At 41.8% G+C, this 23,856-nt stretch overlaps 1 protein-coding gene across 4 annotated transcripts; it reads left to right on the top strand.

Moving 5' to 3' along the window:
• Positions 1-4,644: 4,644 nt before the first annotated feature.
• armc2 (armadillo repeat containing 2) lies at positions 4,645-23,855 on the top strand. 4 transcript variants are annotated; one of them, XR_006007653.1, is made up of 18 exons: positions 4,645-4,821; positions 6,074-6,297; positions 6,416-6,488; positions 6,830-6,995; positions 7,651-7,777; positions 10,816-10,883; positions 11,583-11,690; positions 12,769-12,953; positions 13,077-13,179; positions 13,490-13,704; positions 14,520-14,665; positions 17,282-17,381; positions 18,926-19,256; positions 21,017-21,139; positions 21,266-21,379; positions 21,821-21,921; positions 22,839-22,993; positions 23,263-23,401. XR_006007653.1 is itself a non-coding variant. In XM_041958120.1 (18 exons), exons 2-18 carry the CDS (start codon positions 6,080-6,082, stop codon positions 23,433-23,435), a joined length of 2,535 nt encoding a protein of 844 aa, XP_041814054.1. In that variant the 5' UTR covers positions 4,645-4,821; positions 6,074-6,079; the 3' UTR covers positions 23,436-23,855. The 4 variants fall into 4 exon arrangements, 3 of the variants coding, with proteins under 3 accessions (XP_041814054.1, XP_041814051.1, XP_041814053.1); XM_041958120.1 differs by having other exon boundaries at positions 10,819-10,883; positions 21,821-21,953; positions 23,263-23,855; XM_041958117.1 differs by having other exon boundaries at positions 21,821-21,953; positions 23,263-23,855.
• The last annotated feature ends 1 nt before the right edge of the window (position 23,856 follows it).

Raw genomic sequence — 23,856 nt, 5'->3', positions numbered from 1 at the left:
CCGTGCCAGTTGTTTCCTCTCCTGTGCCGTGCAGCTGCCATACCACACTGTCACACTGAGGCAGAGGATGCTTTCATTTGTGGCCCTGTAGAAGTTAACGAGCAACCGAGAGGAGAGTCCAGCCCGTTTCAGCTTCCTGAGGAAGAAGAGCCTTTGTTGTGCCTTCTTCACCAGGCGGGAGGTGTTCATGGACCAGGAGAGGTCAGATGTGATGTGATGTGGAGGCCCAGGAACCTGATGTTGTCCACACGCTCCACCACTTCTCCGTCCATGAGGAGGGGGGCGTGATCCGTCTTCCTGGACCTCCTGAAGTCCACAATGACCTCCTTGGTTTTCCCTGTGTTCAGCACCAGGTTGTTGGATGAACACCACTGGGTGAGCTGGTGTATCTCCTCTCTGTAGTGGGTCTCGTTGTTATCTGAGATGAGACCCACTACTGTAGTGTCGTCCGCAAACTTCACGACTGTGTTGGTGGGGTGGATGGCAGCACAGTCGTGAGTAAACAAGGTGAAGAGGGCTGGGCTGAGCACACAACCCTGTGGCGTGCCCGTGCTGAGGACCAGAGGGGATGATGTGATGTTCCCTATTCTCACCACCTGAGGCCTGTTGGTGAGAAAGTCTCTGATCCAGTGGCACAGAGACGCAGGCAGACCCACCGTGTGTAGCTTCAGCGCCAGCTTGTCTGGGATGACGGTGTTAAAAGCTGAGCTAAAGTCTACACACCGTCATCCCATTTTTGATTAATTTTATAATTTGATTAATTTTGTGATTTTAAAAATCTAAAAATATTCTGACTTGTCAAAATGATGATCTCATATGGTTACGAGCAGCAACAACAAACATGGCTGAAAGCGAAAGTAACTGTGCTACTGACTCAACGGTGGAGGAGCTAGTTCCAAAAAAGGGGAGCGACAACAATGGAAGTGATTTGGTTATAAAAGAACCGATGCACAACGTACAATGTGACATGCAAGAAGTGCAAGGAGACTGTAACAACAAAAGGGGGCAATACAACATATTCATACAACTTATTTCATTACCACAAGCAGAAGTGCCCAGTTGAGAGGCAAAAATTGAACGAGGTGAGCTCAGCAGCTACTAAACACAACAAAACACATAGCAATGAAGGATTTTTGGTAAATTGCACCCTGACAGAGGTCTACTCTGTCACAGAAATACCCTGCAATAGTGTGCTATTACTTTAGGGCTATATCACCCACCCAGAGTTCAGACAAAACTAATAATTTGAATTTCTTCTTCAAAATTATGACATTTTAGTATTCAAGATATTTTAAAGACCAAACAATTTCAAACAATAGTTTGCAGCTTAATCTATGAAAATATTATGATCAATTGCATCCCTCGTATAAACCGGGAGGTGAAGGGTTTTTTGAGGGAGGAAGGATGAAAAACTGGGGCGAAAACAGGTTAAAAGAAGGGAAGACAAGCAGAAGGACAGATGGAGGGAAGGAGAGATTCCACTCCTCAGGGGTCAGACCAGGACTGAATGGCGGTTGAGGGGGAGCAAAGAAGCCCCTGTCCTGCCAGCTGACTGCTCTCTGTCAGTCTAAGCTTCTGGCCAGAGATGGAGCTGGTTGCCAAGGAGACACGCCACCTTCAAGCAGGACGATTGCTCTCACAAATCAACCCATTCATTCCTGTGACGTGAGCAGCACCGATAACAGTGACGCGAGTGTATCGTGAGCTCGCGTGCATGGTACTGTGTTATTCCTGGTGAGAGGAGCTTCATCTTGTGCTTCTCTCGATCTGGCTCCACAGGTTATCTCAAACATATAGACTCACACCACAGCAGAGTCCACTGCTTAGCATGTTAGTGCCAACTGTCCTGGCAGGATGTTTCCTCCTCCCTTAGTGACAATGAAATCACAGAGACCATCTTCCTCCTCCCATTGGCTGCTAAGCTCCATGGTGATGCCCTGTGATTGGGCATGCCCAGCATGCACTCTCGGCCAATCAGGTTCACTGTATCCAAGAGACTGAAGCATGTAAGGCTATTTAAATCCAACCAGGGACTCACAAGATTGTTCAGATGTATATTTCACAGTGTACAAAATAAAAAGCCAAGGGGAAAAGGCTTACGAGTGGACGAACGTGCAAATCCAGACAGACCTGATTGGTGTTTCAAGTGGTCGGTCCATCTAGACGGGTTAAAGAGACCCAGAGCGAAGCGTGAGTTGAATGAATGAACTTCTGCACCATGGACCGCTCCTGAACCCAGAGTTTATCCACGAATATCGAACAAATTCTACTCCTTCTGCTATGATGCTGCTAAAGTTGCAGTGAAGCTTGAAGAGAGCGAGGATGGCGTGGTTAACATCAAATGGACAGAGGAAGTAAAAGCTGGAGGTCTTTTCTCCTGTACAACTATGTGTCAGGGGGGCAGCCAGCTATTGGTCTTTCATGGTGCACCAGGAGCAGACCAACTTGCAGTGGACTACAACTAGGGAGTGAAACTCGCGCTGACGAACACAGCGTAAGTCTGTGGCCATTTTGTGCCCACTCGTTTTTTGAAACGTCATACTTTCAGTGACAACAAAATGGCGGACAAATCCGAATGCCGGGCTGGCAACGTAAATTCTTTTAAACACCAAAACTAGACGATTTTGCTGGAGGGGAATATTTAACATTTTCATATTGCAGTACATTATATTTTACTGTATACTGCTAACATGAGACTGTAATTAATGATTTCTATTTTGAAGTACATGTCAGTCAGACTTATCATTATTTCAATTCAATTTATCAATAAAACTGAAATGAAGGCTACTCGTCCTTCACACGATCGGGTATATTGCTTTTATTCAAACTTGCACTAATTTTCCCACACACGTCTTTCTTTGTCATAGAGAGCAGACATGTCAATAAAACAAGCCAGATACAGGGCTTAGAGGATTATACAGAATGACCTGTGTGTCTATAACACGAGCGAGAGGAGAGGTGAAAGTAGGCTACAGCTACGGCCGCTGCTCCCAGCCGCAGTTTGACCATGATAACAACAGAACTACACTGACTGAGGGCACAGGAATGGTAGTCAGAAAGCAGTACATGAAGAAGGGTTGTTTGTGAACTCAGTAAACCCTGAAGTGTAAGTTCATGGAAGCAAATACAAATGAATAGGGTATACAATACTTGCTTGGTAAATCTCTGTGAAGTCATTTGTAATCTCAATAACACTTGATTTTAAGTTGCTACTGAATAAACATTTAATGGTAAGCAATCTGTATTAGCGCTTAGGCCTGACTCATTTTTTTTTCAGTCAGTGAGGTTTCTTCCTACATTGTGATACTGATGTGTGACTTTTGTTTACCAGCTGTTATCGCCACATATCCATCTGTCTTAGTGCCTACATGAGTTCTCCAGTTTCTCAGATCTTTTCTGTTATTTGAAAGAAGATTCTGTAGAAATACTGTAATTTTTTTCCATCTTTACACTTTATTTCGCTGAATTTTCTTACAATGACAATATACTTAATTAGTATAGCAACAATTAATATACTGTCATATCAGGTTAATTTAAAGAGAAACACCATGTCAAAGTCTAAGTTAAGATATTATAGTTTGCTGACCTTAGTGTGTGTGTGTGTTTGAGTAGTGTTCACTTATCTGTATTTGTTGTACCGATGTTTGTTGTACTTTCTCATCAGTATAGTTCATGAGTGTAGGAGGCACATTCTGATGCATAATTCACTGTCCAACATTTTGTAATTTCAGTTAACTGGTAATAAAGCATTTTTCATCTTCATCTGAGTTTTTCAGTGCTGTCATGGATTTGAACTTGGGCATAATTCAAGAAGGTCAAATGTCATATGGGAAAACTAGGAAGTGTCAGCTTGCCATTATAGCTATTATCTGTACATCATTTTAATATTATTGATTTTTTGTTTGACTATTCTACTGAAGCACTGATCCAGTGATCACAATGGAAATAACTTACTTACTTCATTGTGTCACCCTTGACATTTTGGCAGTTATGTGTCATTTAATGTCCTCCAGTGTACTCCCGGACCAGTACATCTATCCATCTTTCCGCATCACTCCGGTTCATCAAGGACCTCCATATAATACAAAATACTTCATATAGCGCATCCTTTAAAACTGATGTCAGATCATTTAAATTAAATCAGGTTTCCTCTAGTGTAGTTGTCCATGATATATAGGTGGAGGTGGAATGTAATGAAGTACATTTACTCAAGAACCGTTCTACAATTTTGAGGCACTTGCACTTTCCTTGAGTATTTCCATTTTATGCTATTCCAAACTGCTAAAAATGTTGTACTGAAGTGGGACATTTTTTCAAATCAAGTATTTTAAAACCCAAGTTTTGATGCTAATACTTTTATACTTTACTTAAGTGAGATTTTAAATGCAGGATTTGTAGAACTCTAGTAACTAAGCATTATTTTACACTGTATTGCAACTTTCTCTCGAGTAGAATATTTGATATATATAATACTTCTTCCCTCATTGTGTATAGTGCCTGTGTTTATCAGGACGATTAGTAAAACATCTCAAATTTGGTAGAAATGAACTCATCCTTACTATTTCCGGCGCGAAGCTGAAGTTTGCATCCAACCCTCTCAACTGTTAAACGCGCGTCACCGCTTCGCGCGGGACTGTGCTTAAAGTGAAGCTCGTGCGCGTGTCTACCTCAAGCTCGCTAGCTGAAAGCTGGAAAACTTCACATTTTTCAACAAAGTTCAGGTGTCATGATTGCTTTGTTTTGTCTGTGGAAGCCGATTTTTTAATTTGGAATGATAAGTGTTCCGACCGTCACCCGCTGAGGATTTCACCCCGGTTAACGGTAAGTTGTCTAGTTTTCTTTACCATCCGTTCATGTATACGCTGCCATTCAGACCCAGGTTTCTTCAAACGTTTCCTGCCTCTCACCACCTCTCCGTCTCCGTCTGATCAACGTTGGTGGCATGTACTAAAAAACAAACATAATCAGTTGATCTTACAGTGAATAATAAACAGTTTAGCTCGCCTTCTTGAATGTCAGGGTTGTTTTGTTTCTTGGGTTTGTTGTCCAAGCTACCACAGCGGCATTTGGTAACCATGGAGACGGTGCGTGAACGCGCAGAGGTTGTACTGTTGGACTTATTCTTTCAGTTGATACACTGAAAACATTATAATCCCCTCCAATCTAAAGTGACAAACAATTATTATTATGTTCTTTGCAGTTTTAGAAAATAATATTTGGACTGCCACAGTGTTGGACTGATCGAACAGATATTGTGTGAGCAATGGGTGAAAAATATAGTGGTGAGGTTAAGCTAAGCATATTTTCTCAAGTACCACACTTGGGAACGATTTTAAGGTACTTGTTCTTTACTTGAGTACCCTTTTTTACTTTATATATTCACCTCACCACATTTCAGAGGGAAATATTGTACTTTTTACTGTATCGTATTCATCTAGTTATAGATAGTTGTAGTTGTTAGTTCCTATGCAGATTAACGTTTTACATGTGAATATGTCAACTTGTAGTTTGGGAAACTGTGATAGACATTGCTCACTATTTTGTGACATTTTGTGGACTAAATCATTTTAATTGATTTATTGAGAGAATGATCAGCAGATTAATTCATAATGGCAGTAATCTTTATTTGGAGCTCGAAATGCAGTCATGTAGTCTATATTATAACACTGACAGGGGCCATTCTACTGCAGAATGAATGCTTTTACTTTTGATACTTTAGGTACATTTTGTTAATAATACTTTCATACTTTTTATATCTATATATTATATTTACATAAGGTGGACTTTTACTAGTCATAGAGTTATTTAACATTCTAGTATTGCTACTTTTACTTAAGTAAAGGATCTGGATACATCTTTCATCATTGCTGTGCTGTAAATGTTATTCATTGCAAGCTCAGGTGAATTTTACATTTACATTTCATTTTCTGTTGCATTATCCTATTGCTTTTTGTTTTGTTTTGTTTTGTTTTATTTCCAATTGCTTTCCATCAGTGAGACACGGTTAACCCCTCATATAATGACATCAAACCAGTGAAGTCATCTTCAGACTGTCTTTTCAAATGTCTCATAGGCCTCAATGGCCTCTATAGAGAGAAAACATGAGATTTGCAGCCCATTCATTCCACGGCGTAACTCTTTGAGGAAAACAAGTGCAGAAATTGTCAGTGAGGCCAGACAATCCCTGCGAGTTCAGTCTACCCAGCGACCATTTACTCCCAGAGATGGACACAGGAAGCTATTTGGAGAGAGCTCTGTTGGTGCAGGCCGTGACAACAGGCCTCCATCGTCCTTTAGGTTAGTCACAAACTCCACTTAAATCTCCTTCATGTTGTCAGGTTTTGAGATCAACTGTGGATCTCATGTAACTTATAGAAAAAACAGAAAAAAGGGGTTGTTTTTTTTCGCTTTTCAGTCTTCATGCTCATAATTTTGATGCTCCAGACTCCAGACCAGGTTCAGGGACTCGCCTCTCTCCTCTGGACCATGTAAGTTCTCTCTCTTTCAGTTTAAATAGTGTTTCAGATTCAAATTAAGGTGTTATTTTTTGGGGAGCTTAAGTATATATTTGCATATTTCAATGTTCTAAGTATGACCATGAAAATGGAAAAATAGGATAAGGAGTATACACGCCTCTGTACGCCACCATGAAGGCTTATCTGGTTTTAATTACTGGAATTATAATGTTATTATATGCGATTAGAAATACAAATAAATGACTAACCAAATTTGTACGATCTCTTTGTGGACATAAATACTTGCATTGGTGGATTCAAATTCTGGCTCATTCACACCATCGTATGCCACTAATATGTTTGTGTGGTAACAGAAGCCAAAGTTTCTAGTTCCCCGCAATGCCGAGGATCCATTCAAGGCCTATCCCAAACCCCCCACTGACCCACTGGAACTGAAGAGGGGGTTGGCAGGGGCACGGGCACGCCTCCTCAGGGCTGGATCTCTCACCACGTTGCCTCCTGTAGAGGGACACACAGATGGTGAGGAAGGAAAAAAATTGCAATTGATGGGTAGAGGGAGAAAAGATGGTAGATAAAAGAGAGAGGAAAAAGTGTATAGTTCCGAAAATATATGGCACATAGGAAAGTAATTATTGTTAGGTAATCATCTGGGCTGTGCTTATAATAAAATGCTAATGACTGAATGTATTAGGTGGTGCATTTGTTAAACAGGTAAAAAAAAAAAGATAAAGAAAGAAATAGTGCACATTTATTTCACTCATTGCATCACTGTAAATCTTCTTTGCAGACATTAGTGCAAGAGCAGTTTTCTCAAAGGGAAATGAATGGAGCCATTCACATGCTGGCATTATACCTGATTTACATTCTGTGTTGTTGGGCTGGGTGAAAAACATAATTTACTGCTGCCGTTTTGAGTGGAAAATTAGTACTCTCTCTCGCTCAAACCTTTTCTTAGAAATCTGCTATTTGGAGAAATAAAATACACCATGAGGATGTTGAAAAGCTTTGACTGAATTTGGAAATCTTTGACCTGAATATGTGTACGTATACAGTATGTGATTGCGTACAGACTGACGCTTGTACTTTAAGTGAAAGCAGTAGAAACGTTACTGCAGCACACTGCAGCAACCTGTAAATACAGTAACTTCTTGCCATATCCTTTCTATGCGTTTAGTGAAAGAGAGATTGAATCCAGGCCCAGGACAAAAGCAGCCGTCAGCTAAACGACTCCCCAGTACAGACCACACCGAGGTCCCTGGTGGTCCCCACAAACCTGGCCCACGCAGAACAGCAAGTGAAAGGTACGCTTTCTACCCGTCTGTTTGACTTGCAAGATCTGTCCGTCTCTCACGTCTACCCCCCTACCCTCTTCTGCTCTCTCTCTTTGACCAAAGTGACAGTGCAACAATGAGTCGAAGATTTATAGGCACATAAAGGTTGGAGTAGTAGCCATCACTAGATGGGGTTGATTGTGCCTCCCATTTTTGCCTTTCATCAAATCCTTCTCTGCCTCCTCCTTGCTTTCTTGCCTCTGTGTTTGCCCCAGTATGTCAAATTCAAAGAGTTTCTAATGTCTGTTTGTGTTCCTGTTTTGGCCCATAACCTATCCAGACTACTGGGAAGAGAAAACTATAACAGGAAATACCTTAGTAAGGCAGATACCATTATAATTGTTTGTGTTTTGCGCTTGAATGCCCAGCCCATAATCCAAATGTTAATAAAAATTCAAACTTGGGCCTGGAAACTACCGTCAGTCTCACACTGATTGCCATGTTTTTATAAGTCAAATCAAGGGTAAGTTGGTAGTGTTTCAGAGTCATACATTTTTACTTATTATCCCATGAACAATACACAACATTCTGATATTCCAGTTGTCACTCAAACTCTTCAATTATGCATGTAAGTAAGGATTTTCCTTTAATTACAACTATATTACTCATTAATATTGTCCAAAGCAAAAGGCTTTCAAAGCAATGATTTACTTGATCCAGAGCCAAAACCTTTTAGATGCATTCAGAATTTATTCCAGCACTGCCAGCTGAATACATGAAGCCTGTTAGACCAGCAAAGGTGTCACCAACTAATAGATAGAACAAATTCTTCAACTTGAGACACTCGACCCCGTTTTAAACCCTCATAGACTTTACTGTACACTATGTCACAGTTAAAGCCAGCTCCTTGGCAAGCTTCATTCCCAATGAAACTGCCTCTATCTGTCATTACCATCACGTGTCAGCTTTTACACCTTCACAGTGCAAAGAGGCTAAAAGCTTGGCTTTTTTCTGCTGACCTCATCAGCTGTGTGTGAGCACGAGGGGCATAATTCTGGGCGTGAGGTCGGGGGCTGTCGTTGCAATCCATCCGCCTATCGATTGGGTGGGGCAGCTGGGGCTGTAGAGCGGGGACAGACCATAAAACACTTTTACAGGAAATCTGGGCTATCGCCGGCAGCACAACCTCTTCACCTCCTCCCTCGCATGCCAAGCTCACACGCAATGTTTGGATAACTTGTTGCTGACAAAGAGAGGTCCCAAGAGATGAGACTGTGGCCAATTTATGATTTAAGAGGATAAGATTAAACACTTCCCCTTCTTGATTAGTGTTAGGTCAGAGTTTTTGAAGTACTGTTCTTTAGTGTTGCGATGGACCACATAAAAGGTGCATTAGATAGAGACAAACAGAGTGAAAATCACAGAGATAGTCAAGCCATAAGTACACTGACTGCAAGTGGAAATAGACACAGCATGACAGATTAATGTGATGAGTTGGATGAGATATAAAGATAGGGGAGATTAGACATCCACTAGGTTCTTTTTCTCCAATAAGCCGGAGCTTTATAGCTCCAAATGGCTCTCTATTAGATTTGGGTACCCATCTGGGCAAGGCTGGCAGCAGCATGTGTTGTGACTGCAGTGCACTGGCCAGGCCTAAGACAGGGATGAGGTCATGTCTCAGAGAATGCAGTATCACACAAAGAGGCCTTATTATCAGGCTCTTAATCCTATCATACAGAGCCAAAGCCCCCCTCTCTGACATTCACCGCAACATGCATCGGCCAGCGCTCCCTGCTGCATACACCCTGCGTGCCAGCTTATACCAATCACTAAATCTCCATCAAAGTGAAAGTGCGCTGTATAGTAGCACCCACACTCTCTATATTAAAGCCAATGTCACAATGGCTTCTGGTCATGCTCCAGCGGAATGGAGAGGAGAAATTTTCACACAATCTTGGGTCATTTTCTGTCTCATACCTGTCAGCACAACTATGAAATAAAGCTCACTTGAGCGTAAAAGATCAAAGAAATATTCCATCTTGAGAGCCTTTTGTGTTTTTGTCACAGCAGAAGCTTCAGACACATAACATAATAATGTTTGTCTTGAACAGGAATGATTACACTTCTCCATATTTTCTAAGGTTGTTTCACTCTTTTGTTTGATATTTGTTAAATAATTTTTTTTATTTTTTATTTTTAGAGGTGATAAGGATGACTCAACATGCTGCTTGTGTTGATATTGATTTATTAATTATTATTATTTTCTCAGCTGGCCACATAGCAATTAGTCATCTTACACACTACCTGTAATGTTTCACAGAAATTATTGTAGCTTGAGTCATCTTTGTGTGTGAGAGGAATAGTGCAGACTTGACAGTGACATGCAGAGAGTCAGATGTAGCAGTGACATGGAGAGGGCAAGCCACAACACAGCATAGCATGACAAGGGGCGTGTTTTTGGAAGAACTTTACAGTTACTGCACAGAGGCGGTAAGGCTGTGGAGACAGCTCACAGTGACGAGGCATGAACAGCGTTAACCAGACTGCCCGCAAAGCTAAGATCTTAGTTCCTGTCTGTTGGGGATTGCTGTTTGTGATGCACAGCGGCACACATGTCCCGTAAGGACACACAAGACTCACACGCACATAAAAACTTACATGCAGCCACACACAAACAGACAGACAAACACACACATGTATCTGCATGACCACAAATATACAGACACATGTGTGCACACACACTACACATGCACACAAGTCTCAACCTCTGCTCCAAGATGGACACCTAGTGGTACTTGATGGAAATACACCTATGGTCTTGTTGACGGACTCAAAGTCAGCAACTTTTCAGGGTGATGTATTCTTTGACACAACAATTCATCCTTTAAACAATTTGTTATTTATTTTTCAGTTTATGTTTTTACTATTATTTTAATCCTCAAAGTAGCTGAATTAAATTGAGCCAGTCAATCAAATTAGAGTAAATAAGTCAGTAGTCACACACCAAAATCTCCAAAATCTGATGTAACCAGACTCTGTGTTTTTATGTTTCTTTGTGCCAACAGTAGAATAAGGCAGCCTGGTGATGATTCAGGAGTTAGACCCACAGAGTGCAGACCAGGACAGAGAACAGGTTTGTCCAGATATATTAAATGAACCTCACTGCTGTTCTTCTACATATTCAACATGAATGGTACATTTTGTACAGCATTTAAAATAGAAATGCAGGTGAAACTTTTCCTAACATACCCCTCAAGCATTCAGTGATTCTACTTCTGCAGCTTATTTTTGATTATGATGCCTAAAACAAAACTCAAATCAATGCAAGTATGCCTAAATATAATAAAACTTGCACCCAAAAATGTTGTTTTACCAGCAACACACCTCTCTCCCAGTAACTGAACACCCCTTCCTAAGTGTCAAACTTTGATTGGGGTGTTGTTGCTAAGGGCCTATTTTCCACCATGAGAGGCAGCCAGCCAATAGCTGAGAGAGCTGTTGGTTTGGGCAACCACAGTTTCCTGCATCACACCAAGCAAAGGGGTATGCAAATGTTCGGCAAAGAAAGGTGCATAATGTGTGAGAGACTGGAGACATTTGCGTGCACACGTGTTTTCATCAGACATGCACACATTCATATGCCCGTACGCCGACTATTTCACATCAGCAAAGACAGAAATCAGAGGAAGTGTCGCTGTAGATGGTGTGGCATCAAACTTCCTGCTGTTTTATTTTAAGACAGTGAACTTGTGAACCATGCTTGCTGCTCATGTTCACCGTCTGGGTTTGGAGGTGGTAATTGGCTAACTGCAATTCTCTCTGCGCATTTCAGAGCTGAGGAATGGAGACAACACCACAAGCACAGAGGAGGACGCAGAGTCATTGGTGTGGAATAATGTGATTGCTCCTCTTCTGCAACAGCTAGAGAATGTGGCTGCAGGTAGTGTGAGCAATGCAATAACCCAAGTAAAAACATACAATTAGTCAGTACAGCATTATATTATGACCCAAAGAATATGTACTCTTTGTCACCTACTCTACTCACATTATCATTTGCAATATTACATCTTTCATTTTGGGTTGAAGAATGTCTCTGAAGCTAATCTAAAATGTAATGCGGTTGCAGTGATTCTGGTCTTATTTTATTCAAGGAAAGCTCCTCTTCTTTCTCTGTTTCCTTATTACATTTAATTTTGAAGCACCAGGCCAGGAAATAGATTTTTAACATTTGCAGATAGTCATGCCTGCAGTCTAACAAAATGGAAAAAGCACTGTCATTTCAACCACTGACGAAAGGCAAACAAAATAGTGTTATGTTTGGCATCCATACAGAATTGTCTTAGCCTGAAACTGCAGTGTGGCAGCCATGAAATGAAATCTATGGCTGTAAATATTTTAACACTCTACAAATTTAATGGAAAATTCATTTGAAAGATAAATATTAAATATTTATTATACCAAGTGCCTTCTGGCTCATGCATAAAACACCTTTTGGATTCAGTGGGAAATTGCAGTGAAGTGTTGAGTGTGAGGCTGGAGCCAACCTTTTTTAGAAATGGCCAAACCCAGTTATTTATGCAGGGAAAACATTTATTTTACCTCAAAAACAAGGAAAAGACTCCACCCTTTCTCTTCCTCTGTGTGTCCAGATTGTAGCTGCCTGTTGCAGAAATTGTTCCCTTGCACTTGACCATAGAAACTAAGAGCTGATTCTTAGAAAAGGGAGGGGATGTTATTTTAGTGCTGCCCAATGTTTTATTGATGTTGAGGATTTAACCTTAAGTTCCTCATGCAAATAAAAAAAAGTACAACATGCAGTAGAGCCCAAGTATATGGCACAACATACACATAACATCACTTATCTGTATTTATATGGATGCACACTTGCCAACACATACAAGTGGGTGTTTTCATTTTGGGATGTTTGTTTTCTCTCTCAATTTTTAACATTTTGTCCTCAACTTGACATGATTCCTTTTTTTTTTTTTTTTTCAAAATCTACTTTCCTGCGATGCCAGGCAGCTCTGAGGGCTCGCTGGACCGTCTGTGTGATTTGTGTTACGGTCTCCATGGCACCTTGGCAGAAGCGGACATGCTCGGCCGACGCTGTAAGAGGAGGTCAGGGATACTTCGAACACTGTTCCGCCTCATCGACCTCAACTCTGCCCAGCTCAACCTGCACATCGCCAGGCTCTGCCTTGCTGTGAGTCATCTGTGTCTCTGTGGGTGTGTCAGCATGTCTGCTGCAACGTAAGTCACTATTGCAAAGGCATCCGGGGCACTTAATACAAAAGTTGGGTGAATTTTTTTGCGTTTTTCTCTCCAGCTGTGTGTCAGTGGGAACAACCTGCTCAACATCTGTAAGCTCATCTTCCAGATCAGCCGCAGTGAAAACAACGACATCCTCTTCCAGAACAACTCTATCATAGGTGAACATTATTCTAGGTTTGATCTGTCTGAGGGTCCCTATTCTGTACCAAATCCTATGGTCTAACACATATGTGTGAGTAAAAAAACATACGTTTAACTGAGTTGCTGCAAGGGAACACAATGATAACTATTCGGCTTTATGTGTTTGTTGGCTGATTTTCCCTCTATTAGACAAAAATGTTTTTGTTGATGTCTGGTGTATAAGCAGTCTGGTTCTATTTGGTGCCATTTTTTGGAACCCCCTTACCAGGTCAGTACAAATTGTGTGCACCATATAGATGTTAACATTTGATTTTTTTCTGTGTCTAGACTCGCTTCTGGGCATTTTGAGCAGCGAGGATGTGTCATCATCTGGAGAAACTCTGCTGTACTGTGTTGGGACTCTGAAATTTCTCTCAGGAAACAGTGCAATCCTCAGACTCCTGCTGGACAAGAACTGTATCGGGGTGGCTCAGAAACTCATCCAGAGACTCTCCACAGCAGAAGACACCGACTTCACTATGTCGGGGCACATCCTCGTACAGGTGTGTCACAGACTTAACTGCCAGGAATGTTTGGGTTAAGTTTTAAAGGATATTTGGGAAATGTTTTCAATAAATCACTAGATTTTTGATGGCTTTTGTATCACAACTCAGGGTGAAACTTGAAGCATCTACCCCTGCTTACAAAACAATACACATACTTTCTAACAGTTTGGCTATGTGAGTAAAAAACACAAAGTTATACTAAGTCAGTAGAAAGGAACACAATGATAAACATTCTTCTTTAAGTGTTTATTGGCTGATTTTCCCATGATTACACAAAAGTGTTTTTGTTTATGTCTGGTACATAAGTTCCACCAAGAGCATAATGTTCTCTGCTGGCCCAGCCACTTCACTCTTAAAACGCACTCTGCTTCACTCTTCCGAAAACAGTTGCTGCTAACCGAACAAGTCGGCCTAAGCAAACATCTCAAGCCAGCGCTTCACTTGATATCCAACACAACTCATTATGCTGTTAGAGGAGGGAAATAAGCAGACCGCGACTTTCCAGAACTTCCAGTGCTGCTGTGCGTTGGAAATGACTGTTTCCCTCTTGTGATAGAATGATTTATGTCCATACTGAATAGTTTCCGGTCGCCCTGCTGTATGGCGTCCTGTACAGGCCAGCAGCCAGCCTTAATGAGCACATGACCAACATAGTGTGCAAGCCACAATAACACCACACTGACACGCAATACTGGCAGAAATATAGATGCTGGCATACAGTAGGGACATTTGCATGCCTTTCTTCTTGCTATCCCATACTTATATAAGCCGCATACCGGTCATACTCGCTGTCTGACCTCTGACCCCTGCAGCTGACAGCGACGCTGAGGAACCTTGCAGATCACCCTGATTCCCGTCCACTCTTCATCTCCTTCTCCATAATATCAGATCTCTGTCTGGTGCTGCGCCATTACTGCAAAGACCAGGAAATCTGCACCAACATTTCCAGATTATATAGGTATCACACATGCACATCCATAAGATTATTTTAAAATGCTGTCAAACCTCACTTCTGTATTTGCTGTTGTGCATGATTTCTCCATCATTTCTTCCTACTCCTCTCCACCGCTCCCAAATGTAAATCATAACCTGTCGTGAGCTCGGTCAAAACAGGCCATCATTCAGCTCTCACCCTCTGTTCCATGTTTTCTCGTCTAAGACCAGCAGTCACTCTCCTGCTAGATTCCCTGTTTTCTTTTTTTCTCTTAAGTCTTTGTAGTTGGGTCTCACAAATCAAGAGTCTCCAGAGGAGCACAACATTTGTCAGATGGCATTGGTTATACATATGTTTTTTGGGGTCTATACTGTTACAAAGTAGGGAAACGGCTTATTTCTGTCTTGGCCATTGACATAATGAATAGTTTTTAGCTTATTCAGTATGGAGTTCTGAATGTACAAATGAATGACTTACATGCAAAAAAGGTGCTACCACATGTACACTTCTATAAGGGCCTTATGTCTGTTAAAAACAATGACACATTTATGGGGAAAAAGCAAACCACATCAAAATTTTGAACAAGCAAATGAAAGAAAAATAAAACAGTTCCTCGTGTCAACTAGTTTGCCGAAATCATACGACTCAGAGTTAGACACTACACAGATACACAGGTCTTTAGGCCAGGAAGGTGCTATTAAGTCACACAAGCTCCTGGCAAATGAAATGCTACAGTGCCGACAGTTTACAAAAAGCATTTCCAAGGGTAGAGTAATCCGACATAGACTAAACCTGTGGCTCATTGGACTGTAAATGAAGCTACTCAGGAAGAACAAGTAACCTTTCTCACTTCTGCTGAACAGCAGCCACTGTGGCCCATAGTCACCGTTGAGGGATAATTGTAAATATTAAGGGTGTAACAGTAGTGAAATAGCAAATATTCATAAGATCAGCAGACTTATTCAGTAATGTCAGTTACACGGTTTGCTAACATTGACTAACCGTGAGCTGCTGGTCATACCAGTCCAAGTGAGGCTGTAGCAGCAAAGCCTTTGCATGTACCAAAGTAAGCAATAATACATTTTATTGCTTGTGAATAAATTCAACACTTAATTTTTAAGAAGAAGCAAATGTTATTTCTTCCTTCAAAAGTTACATGGAGAGATGGGATTAAACACTAAGCTAGAAGTGGTCTGCACTTTTACAGATACCTGGTTTACAGTGCTTCAGAAGGTATTCAGACCCCCTTCACTTTTTTCACTTTTGTTATGTTGCAGCCTCATGCTACGATCATTTTAATTCTTTTTTTTCCACATGAATCTACACTCAGTATGCTATAATGACAAAATGAAAATAGAATTTTTTGCAGATTTATTAAAAAGGAAAAATTGAAATATCACACTGACATAAGTAAAGCCCAGATCGAGGGCTGCAGTGATGGCTGACCTTCTGGAACATTATCGCATCTCCACACAGGATCTCTGGAGCTCAGTCAGAGTGACCATCAGGTTCTTGGTCACCACTCTAAGGCCCTTCTCCCCCAAGTGCTAAGGGCGATCAGCTCTTGGTAGAGTCCTGGTTGTGCCAAACTTCTTCCATTTGAACATTATGGAGGCCACTGTGCTCTTGGGAGCCTACAGTGCAGCAGAAATTTTTTGTAGCCTTCCCCAGATATGTGCCTTGCAACAATCCTGTCTCTGAGCATTGGAGGCAGTTCCTTTGACCTCATGGCTTGGCTTTTGTTCTGATGTGCATTGGCACTTGTGAGGTCTTTTAAAAAGGTGTGTGCCTTTCCAAGTCATGTCCAATCAATTTAATTTGCCACAGGTGGACTCCAGTCGAGGTGTAGAAACGTCTCAGCAATGATCAGGAGGAATGGGAGGCACCTGAGCAGAAGTGTTGTTGGAAAGGGCCTGAATACTTATGTCAATGAGATATTTCAGTTTTCCTTTTAATGAATTTGCAAAAAATTTTTAAATTCTATTTTCACTTTGTAATTATGGCATACTGAGTGTAGATGAATGTGAAAAAAACGGGGTCTGAATACTTTCTGAATGCACTGTAAGCTTAGCTGTATGCAAAGCCACAACTTATTCCACTGATGAACTATACTTCTTAATTCAGAATGAATGCAGTGCAATAGGTGCCAGCTATACTCCCAGTCTTTTGTTGAGGCACACGGAACAGCGGTTCAATGTAAGACCAGACCCAGGGCTTGGTTGCGAAAGTTACCCAAGGCCCCATCTTCTCAGTGACAGCAGACAACTTACTCTGGCTCATTATCATCTGATTTCAGTTCCTCCACCAGACAGATGATGCAAATGATGCTCCTCATCTTCAATGACTCTGTCCAGATCTCAGCCACAAAAAAAACAAACATTAAGTGTGTTAGTGTGTAATAAAATGCGTTTTTCTCATATAAAATATCAGGCAACGCAGTTTTTCTAGGTTTAGTGCTGATAAAGCTAATAGTGCCTGAATAGTTTGGCCCAAGGTAATAAAAGCATGAAAGGTAAGCCCGAGGCCAGGCTGACTTATCCATTAACTGTGTTGATTTAATATCTCCATATTTAGTCAGCATAGCGCTGCAGTCAGTGAGCAGCATGATCAGTGGTATTGGTTGTCCCCTCTCTTCCTCAGTAAACTCTCCTCTTACTCGGAGTGCCGCCTCGCTCTGGCCCAGACCCCAGACTGCTACCAACTATTTTTAGAACTGCTGAGCAAACATCACCAAAAACAGGTGAGTCCACCAGCCTCCTCTTGTTTGTGTGATTGCTTGAGTCTGTGAGTAGAAGAGAAAAGATGAACTTTTCCAGTGCTCATGTAACTCGACACGGCATGTTTACCCTGAGAGCAAGTTGTTTGTGTACATCAAGTCCAAGCACATTTACAGGACATTGTGTCCATCTGCACATAGCTTTCATCTCTCGTTCTCAGCTCTGCTGCGGGGGTGTGTGTGTGTGGGTGTGTGCGTTTCAATGTTCAGTCATCCCAGGAGGCGCTGAGTAAGTCAAGGAAAGGTGAGAAGGAAGGGAGGACAAAAAGAAAAAAATAAAGCAGGTGAGCGTGAGTAGAGACAAGATAGTGGAGGTGATACAGAGGTGGAGGGGAGGAATAATAGGCGAGAAGGAGGAGGACAAGAAAAGGGTGGGACTCTGGCATCAGACATGACTGACATGTGTTCTTAATCTCATAAGGAAGAAACACACCCACGGCTCCAAATATATACACACGCACACACTAACACACACACTGGACAGTGAAATGTGTAATGGCCACCTCGTGCCGGGACAGCACGTCCTGTTCTGATATGAATGTCACGGTGCGTTCATAGGCGAAAAGATTGTGTTCATAGCTCACCTGCTCTTCACGTTATTTACAAAGAGTCAAGATACAAGGGTGACGCACAGGGTGTCATTAATGAACTCTTTTCTTGGTAAGTGTGCAATAACTCATTAAAAAGATAGGATGTGGTTACACTCAAGTGTACACAGCTATGAAGTCTCTCTGTGAAGTGTGTGACGCTGAGAGCAGGCCCAGCGTGCTGCAGGTGGTGGTCGATCTTCAAATCTTAAATATAATCTCATATTGAATGTTGGCTGTTTTTCATTTTCACATCAGAAATAATCTCTTTCTCTCAGAGAAGATCTTTTTATTTGGAATAGTATTTTTACAGTATGTATTATTTTTTACTATAAAACCATTTTGATAATCAGTTCAAGCAAAAATGCCAAACATTTCCTGGTTCCAGCTTCTCAAGAGTGAGGACTTTATCTGCTTTGTATCACTATAAATTGAACATCTTTGGGTATAAGACAGTTGAACAGATAAAACAAGACATCTGAAGACATCACCCTGGGCTCTGGTCTCTTCTGACATTTCACAGCTAAAACGATAAATTAATTTATCAAGAAAGTTATCTGCGGATTAATAGATCATGAAAAATATTGTTTGTTGCATCCCTAAAATATACATTCATGTGATAATGATCACGGGAAGCCAGGAACCAGTGGAAAAAAGCTTGAATGTATGTCCTCTACTATCTACATACTATTTGTTTCTAGCACTGAATGAATTAAAATGTTGTTTGAGAAAAAGTGGATCAGCTGAATAATGTTTGAAGCCAATAAGTACTTTTTCTTACACAGTCAGGCCTTTAAGCAACATTTGCAAAAGAACGATGTATGTAAACACATTTTGTTGTTGGTTTGCTTTAATTCAGAAAGTAAACTAATTGAGAGATGCAGATTGATCACTACAGTACTCTCCACCACTCTCCCACAGGACCTTGTCGTGCGCCTTCTTTTCACCCTCGGGAACCTCACGGCCAAAAGCGACGGGGCCCGGCTGCAGCTGTTTCATTGCGAGGGCTGCACGAGCACACTCCTGCAGCTGTACGACAGCTACCAGCGCAGAGACGACTCACTGCAGACGCCCCCGCGGAAAGTTCCCTCGTCCCCCAGCGAGCCTCCTGCGCCTCCGGTGAGTGTGCAGGAGGGCGAGGATGTGCTGGTGAAGCTGGTCAGGGTGCTGGCGAACATGTGTATCCACCCGGCTGTAGGTCCAGCACTGGCAACCAACACAACCTGCATTCAGCTGCTGATGGAGACACTTGGTGAGCATCCTCCTCAAGTTAGTCAGTGTTTAACAAAATCGTTTAATAAGTGAAACAACACAAGATACAGTCAATAGCAGATTTTACAGTTGCAACATTTCTAGATGTGTCCTTTTCGCCCATCTTGTATCTGTGTTACACAAAGGAAGCAGTGTTTGTAAAATCTGAGTTCCGATAAGTTTAAAAATAGCTGTTTGCTGCATTGTAAGTACAGTAAATTTCTGCTAGGCACCCAACCACTTCCCTTGTGCTGGGAACAAGACATGACTTTGGTCGAAAACACACTCCTCATTTGTCTGTTCATTCCATCGCTCGCTTTCCTCTCAGTGCTTTCTGTTCGATACGCAGCACATCCTCTTTGGTTTACTTGTTGTTGTTTTTTTTAAGTCTGACAGAGCGAAGCGCTTCACTGCATGAGCAGGATGTTCTGTCACATCTCACAGCCGACTTGGTTTACGTGTGTGAAATTCTCCCATGTGGTTAGATGGTTTCGGGACAGGTTGAACTGATACGCAGGTGGGTGCGAAACTCTCGATTTCTCTGCTGCCTGCCTCCGAACCACACTTCGTGGCAGATGGGAGGGAAAATTAAATAAACAAAACAGAGGTCAAACTATTAAAAAATGTTCAGTCTCAAAAGACAGAGGGATATGTGTTTAATGCCAGAGAGTAAGCTAGGAAGTAAATGAAGTAACTGACGACAGAAATACAGAATGTACGAATGGAGGAGGATGTGGAGTTGGTGTGACAACTGAAAATAGAAAAAAAAATCTCAGCAGAGGATGAAAGAGCAGAGTTGGCTGATCGATGTCCTGTTTTGATCGAGCTCATGACAGGCTGTGCTGCTTTACATTACAGAGCTTTGAGGGAGGGGCACAACAAAGCGGCATTTTCAGTCAGAACCAGAAACAAAATTCAGTGTGACACAGGCGTTGGTTGACACCGACCGCAATATCCGCGATTTATGGCCGACCACACGACATCTGCTGCTATATCAGGAACAGACTCGGTTTCCAAGCCGCTCACGGTGTCACGGCTGGTTGGATTGGGTCACGTTGACCTTTGTGTGCCGGCTCATGATCAAACCGACAACATCAGGCCAAAATTAACCACAGATAACAGCTACTTTTATGATAATGTCACGGTGTCACATCAGTGCAGCTGAGCTGTAATATGTAAAAAGGTTGAAAACCCAGAGTGTTCACTGTATTTCTGCATGTATTTATCTTCTTTAAACTGTGCTGTGGATGTTCTATTTATCTTCAAGCTTTCACGTCGACCTGATTACATCTGCAATGCAATTGGAAAAAATGAGAAAACAACATCTTAACACTGAGTGTCACCCAGTTTACACAATCCATGTTGCAATTGTTTTATGGATTAATAATCTACCTTTACTTTATCTTCTCCCCTTCATCAACATAAAAGTATGCCAACATTCACCTGGATTCACCTGGTTAACCATTATCAGAGAGAGAGAGCAGTTCATTTTGAGTGCTGTATTCTACACAAGACACAAGTTGTGTTTCTAATCTCTCACTTTCACTGGAATATCTTCACATAATGAACAGTGGGCACGAAAGCCCCGTCCTGTTGACCGCACGGTGCGGATGCTCCCTCTGTTGGTTGTATTTTAAACAGGAGGATTTTTAAGGAAAAATCAGAAGCATCTCCTTCAAGATTTCTGTAAAACTCTTAATGCTCATTATTTTCTTTCTTGCTTTTTCTTTGTGTGTGTGTGTTGGTGTGGCGGTGACACAGAGCTGAGGTCTGTGCAGGAAAGCGAGGAACTATTGGTGAATGTGGCTGCCACCATCAACAACTTGTCCTACTACCAGAAAGACAGCTCTGCGCTCAGAGACAGTCAACTCACCATCGCAAAGTGTAAGACGCTGAGCATGTTACTATGTGTCTATTTTTTTTCCATTCCCTGCTTTTGTTCATTGTCTCTGCACCTTCTTCTCTGACATTTCTTGCTTTTCATCTGCTCATCCTTTTTTTGTATTTCAGTAATGCTGAAGTTGGTGCTCAGCTCCAGTATGGACGCCATGCTTGAGGCCACCCGTGCATATGGAAATTTGTCACAGTCCAAGGATGTACGGGACTTTATTATACGAAACAAAGGTGTACAGTATGAAGGACACTAACCAATACAAACAGAACACAACATGAGACTATACTTAATCCATTTTGAAGTCACGCATTATTCATTGCTTCTTGCAGGAAAGAGTTGCCATGTTAGAATCATAAGTGACCACCTCGTTAAAGCTTAATGATACACAGAAACTGGTTTTAAAAAGTCTTATGAAAAGATGCACAGTTCATATCATCCAAGCACACAACTGTACAGAAAACTGAGTACCTAGACACAGAATGTCCAGCACAGTACGCACCTCTGCGTACTGTTGTGTCATGTTTTGGCTGGACTTATCTGCAAGGCCAGCTGCAGTCAGTATAAACATGCCTGCTGACTCTGGCGATAGCGGCCGTCTTATCTTGGCCCTGCTTTGTCTTCGTCCGCTCCCTCACTCCGTCATCTTTCTCCGCTCTCCGTCTCTTCCTCAGTGCACCAGTTTATAGTGACGCTGATCGACTCAAAAAGCACTGAGATGTGTTTCTCAGCCTGCGGGGTCCTCACCAACCTGGCTCTGGACCCTCCAAACAGGGTCAGTCTCTCACTAGAGGGGGCTTCTTCCAAGTAAGGCCTGATGCACTTAGAGACTAAGAGTTTGTTGATGTGTATGTTCATACAGTACATCTTTGGGGGGTTTTTTGACAGAGAAATCACAGACTTTCCATCAGATCTACCGTGCAGGAGACAGTTAGCTAATTTGAGCTCAAGACTGGAAACCAGAGGAAAACAATTGACCTGCCTCTGTCTGAAAGTAACACCATAAAGTTCACTGATTAACATGGTACATTTTTACCTTCGGACACCGAGCCAGACAGGCTGCCACTAAGGTAACCAACTAGTAGACATATGAGAGTGCTATCAATCTTCTAATTTACCTCTCAGCAAGTAATTTATTTCCTACACAAGGGAACTATTCCTTTAATAGCAAAGCTAAAGCTGAGCTAAAGCTCTCTGAGTGTTTGGGAAATGTAGCATCCTCTTTGTAACAGAGGGTAAACATTTTTTTGGGGGAAATGTGGTCTTCATTTTGACAAACATGAGCACAACAACTCTATTGGCATGAACAAGATGCCACCAATCATCTCAAACTAGATGTTATTTGTTCACAGTAGTACATGGTTATATTTACTCATTTGTCAATTCAGATTAATTTTTAAAATTTTAACACATGGGAGTAAATTCTATGACCTGAGTGAGCATTGCTTGAACATTGAAGTTCTTTTTTTCCTTTACATGCACACACACACCCACATATGCACACATGCGTGCACGCACACACACACACACACACACACACACACACACACACACACACAGTCCTCTTTCAGTTGTTGGTCCAATGAAGTGGAGCTAATGCCCACAAACCTGCCGGGCATGTGAATCCCTCACCCTCGAGTCATACGATGTGTCCCTCTGTGTGTGTGTGTGTGTGTTTGTGTGTTTGACCAGGCTCGTGTACTGTCTGAAAGACTTGGGCCCAGGTGATTGGCAGCTGGCAGGCCAGGTTTGTCAGGCGCTGTGGAACATGATCGGCGGCGGCGCAGAGAAGCTGCTGGACACACAGGAGAGAGAGTCGCTGCTGGAGAGCCTCATTACATACTTAGGTTGGTGCACAGTTGTTGTTACTAATCCTTACATAACAAGGGAGGGAGTCATGCTGGGTAGGACATGCTCTTATTCACATCACTGGCCCTCAGGGGGAAGGGAGGAACACACATGCAGTATTCCCACTAACATGAGCATAATGCCTCCATGGTCACATTCTGGAGCTGCCTGAACACAACACATGTCACTGAAAAGTATTCAAAACAAACCTGAAACATCTCACTACTCTCTCTCACCCTCTGTCCACTCTTTTTAACTCCCTCCTTAGACAAAGAAGAGGCTCTGAAGTGGATAGAAAATGAAGATATGAGGGACTTCCACATGGCATGCTGGGAGTTAGAGTTCCTACCTGTGGCTCAAAAACTGATGAAGACTCTCCAGCCTCAGCCTGAGACACTGGGACATGGAGTTAGGAGTATCATGTTGTCATCTAAATCTTAGCTTATTTAAAAACTCTTGAATATTTGACCCAGAGTCTACATTATAACCATTAAACACTTACCTCAGGTGGGTTTTAAAGGAGGCTGTGCAGGTCTGCTAATAAAGGTAATTGCGCATAATTTTTATTTTCACTACATCTATAACATTTTTTAATGCACTTTAATTCCCACATAACTTGCAGAAGCCTGAATTTCTGGGTATCCTCACATGTACAGGGATAATTTAATACAAGCTCTTTGCACGTTTATATAACAGACTTGATCTGTTTTGTAGGTACACTGTGTTGTAATGGTTGTTATGATCATGTAGTCTTGAAAACAGATTACAGACCCAGCATGTACCTCATAAGGAAATGTTTTTTTATTGTCTGTGAATTGTGAAACTTTGAAACTTGTACACAATAAAACATAGGAGAGTGGAA

The sequence above is a fragment of the Chelmon rostratus genome, chromosome 18 (assembly GCF_017976325.1).
Source record: "Chelmon rostratus isolate fCheRos1 chromosome 18, fCheRos1.pri, whole genome shotgun sequence".
Lineage (NCBI taxonomy): Eukaryota > Metazoa > Chordata > Actinopteri > Chaetodontiformes > Chaetodontidae > Chelmon > Chelmon rostratus.
The sequence above is the reverse complement of the archived record's forward strand: the minus strand, read 5'-3'. Positions and strand labels throughout refer to the sequence as shown.

Bases quoted from the DNA above. Each gene is read 5' to 3' on its own strand.
- armc2 (XM_041958117.1), top strand. From the start codon at position 6,080: ATGGCCTCTATAGAGAGAAAACATGAGATTTGCAGCCCATTCATTCCA. The intron at 10,884-11,582 runs GTTTGTCCAGAT...TGCGCATTTCAG, and splicing joins CAGACCAGGACAGAGAACAG to AGCTGAGGAATGGAGACAAC. The intron at 21,954-22,838 runs GTAAGGCCTGAT...GTGTTTGACCAG, and splicing joins CTAGAGGGGGCTTCTTCCAA to GCTCGTGTACTGTCTGAAAG.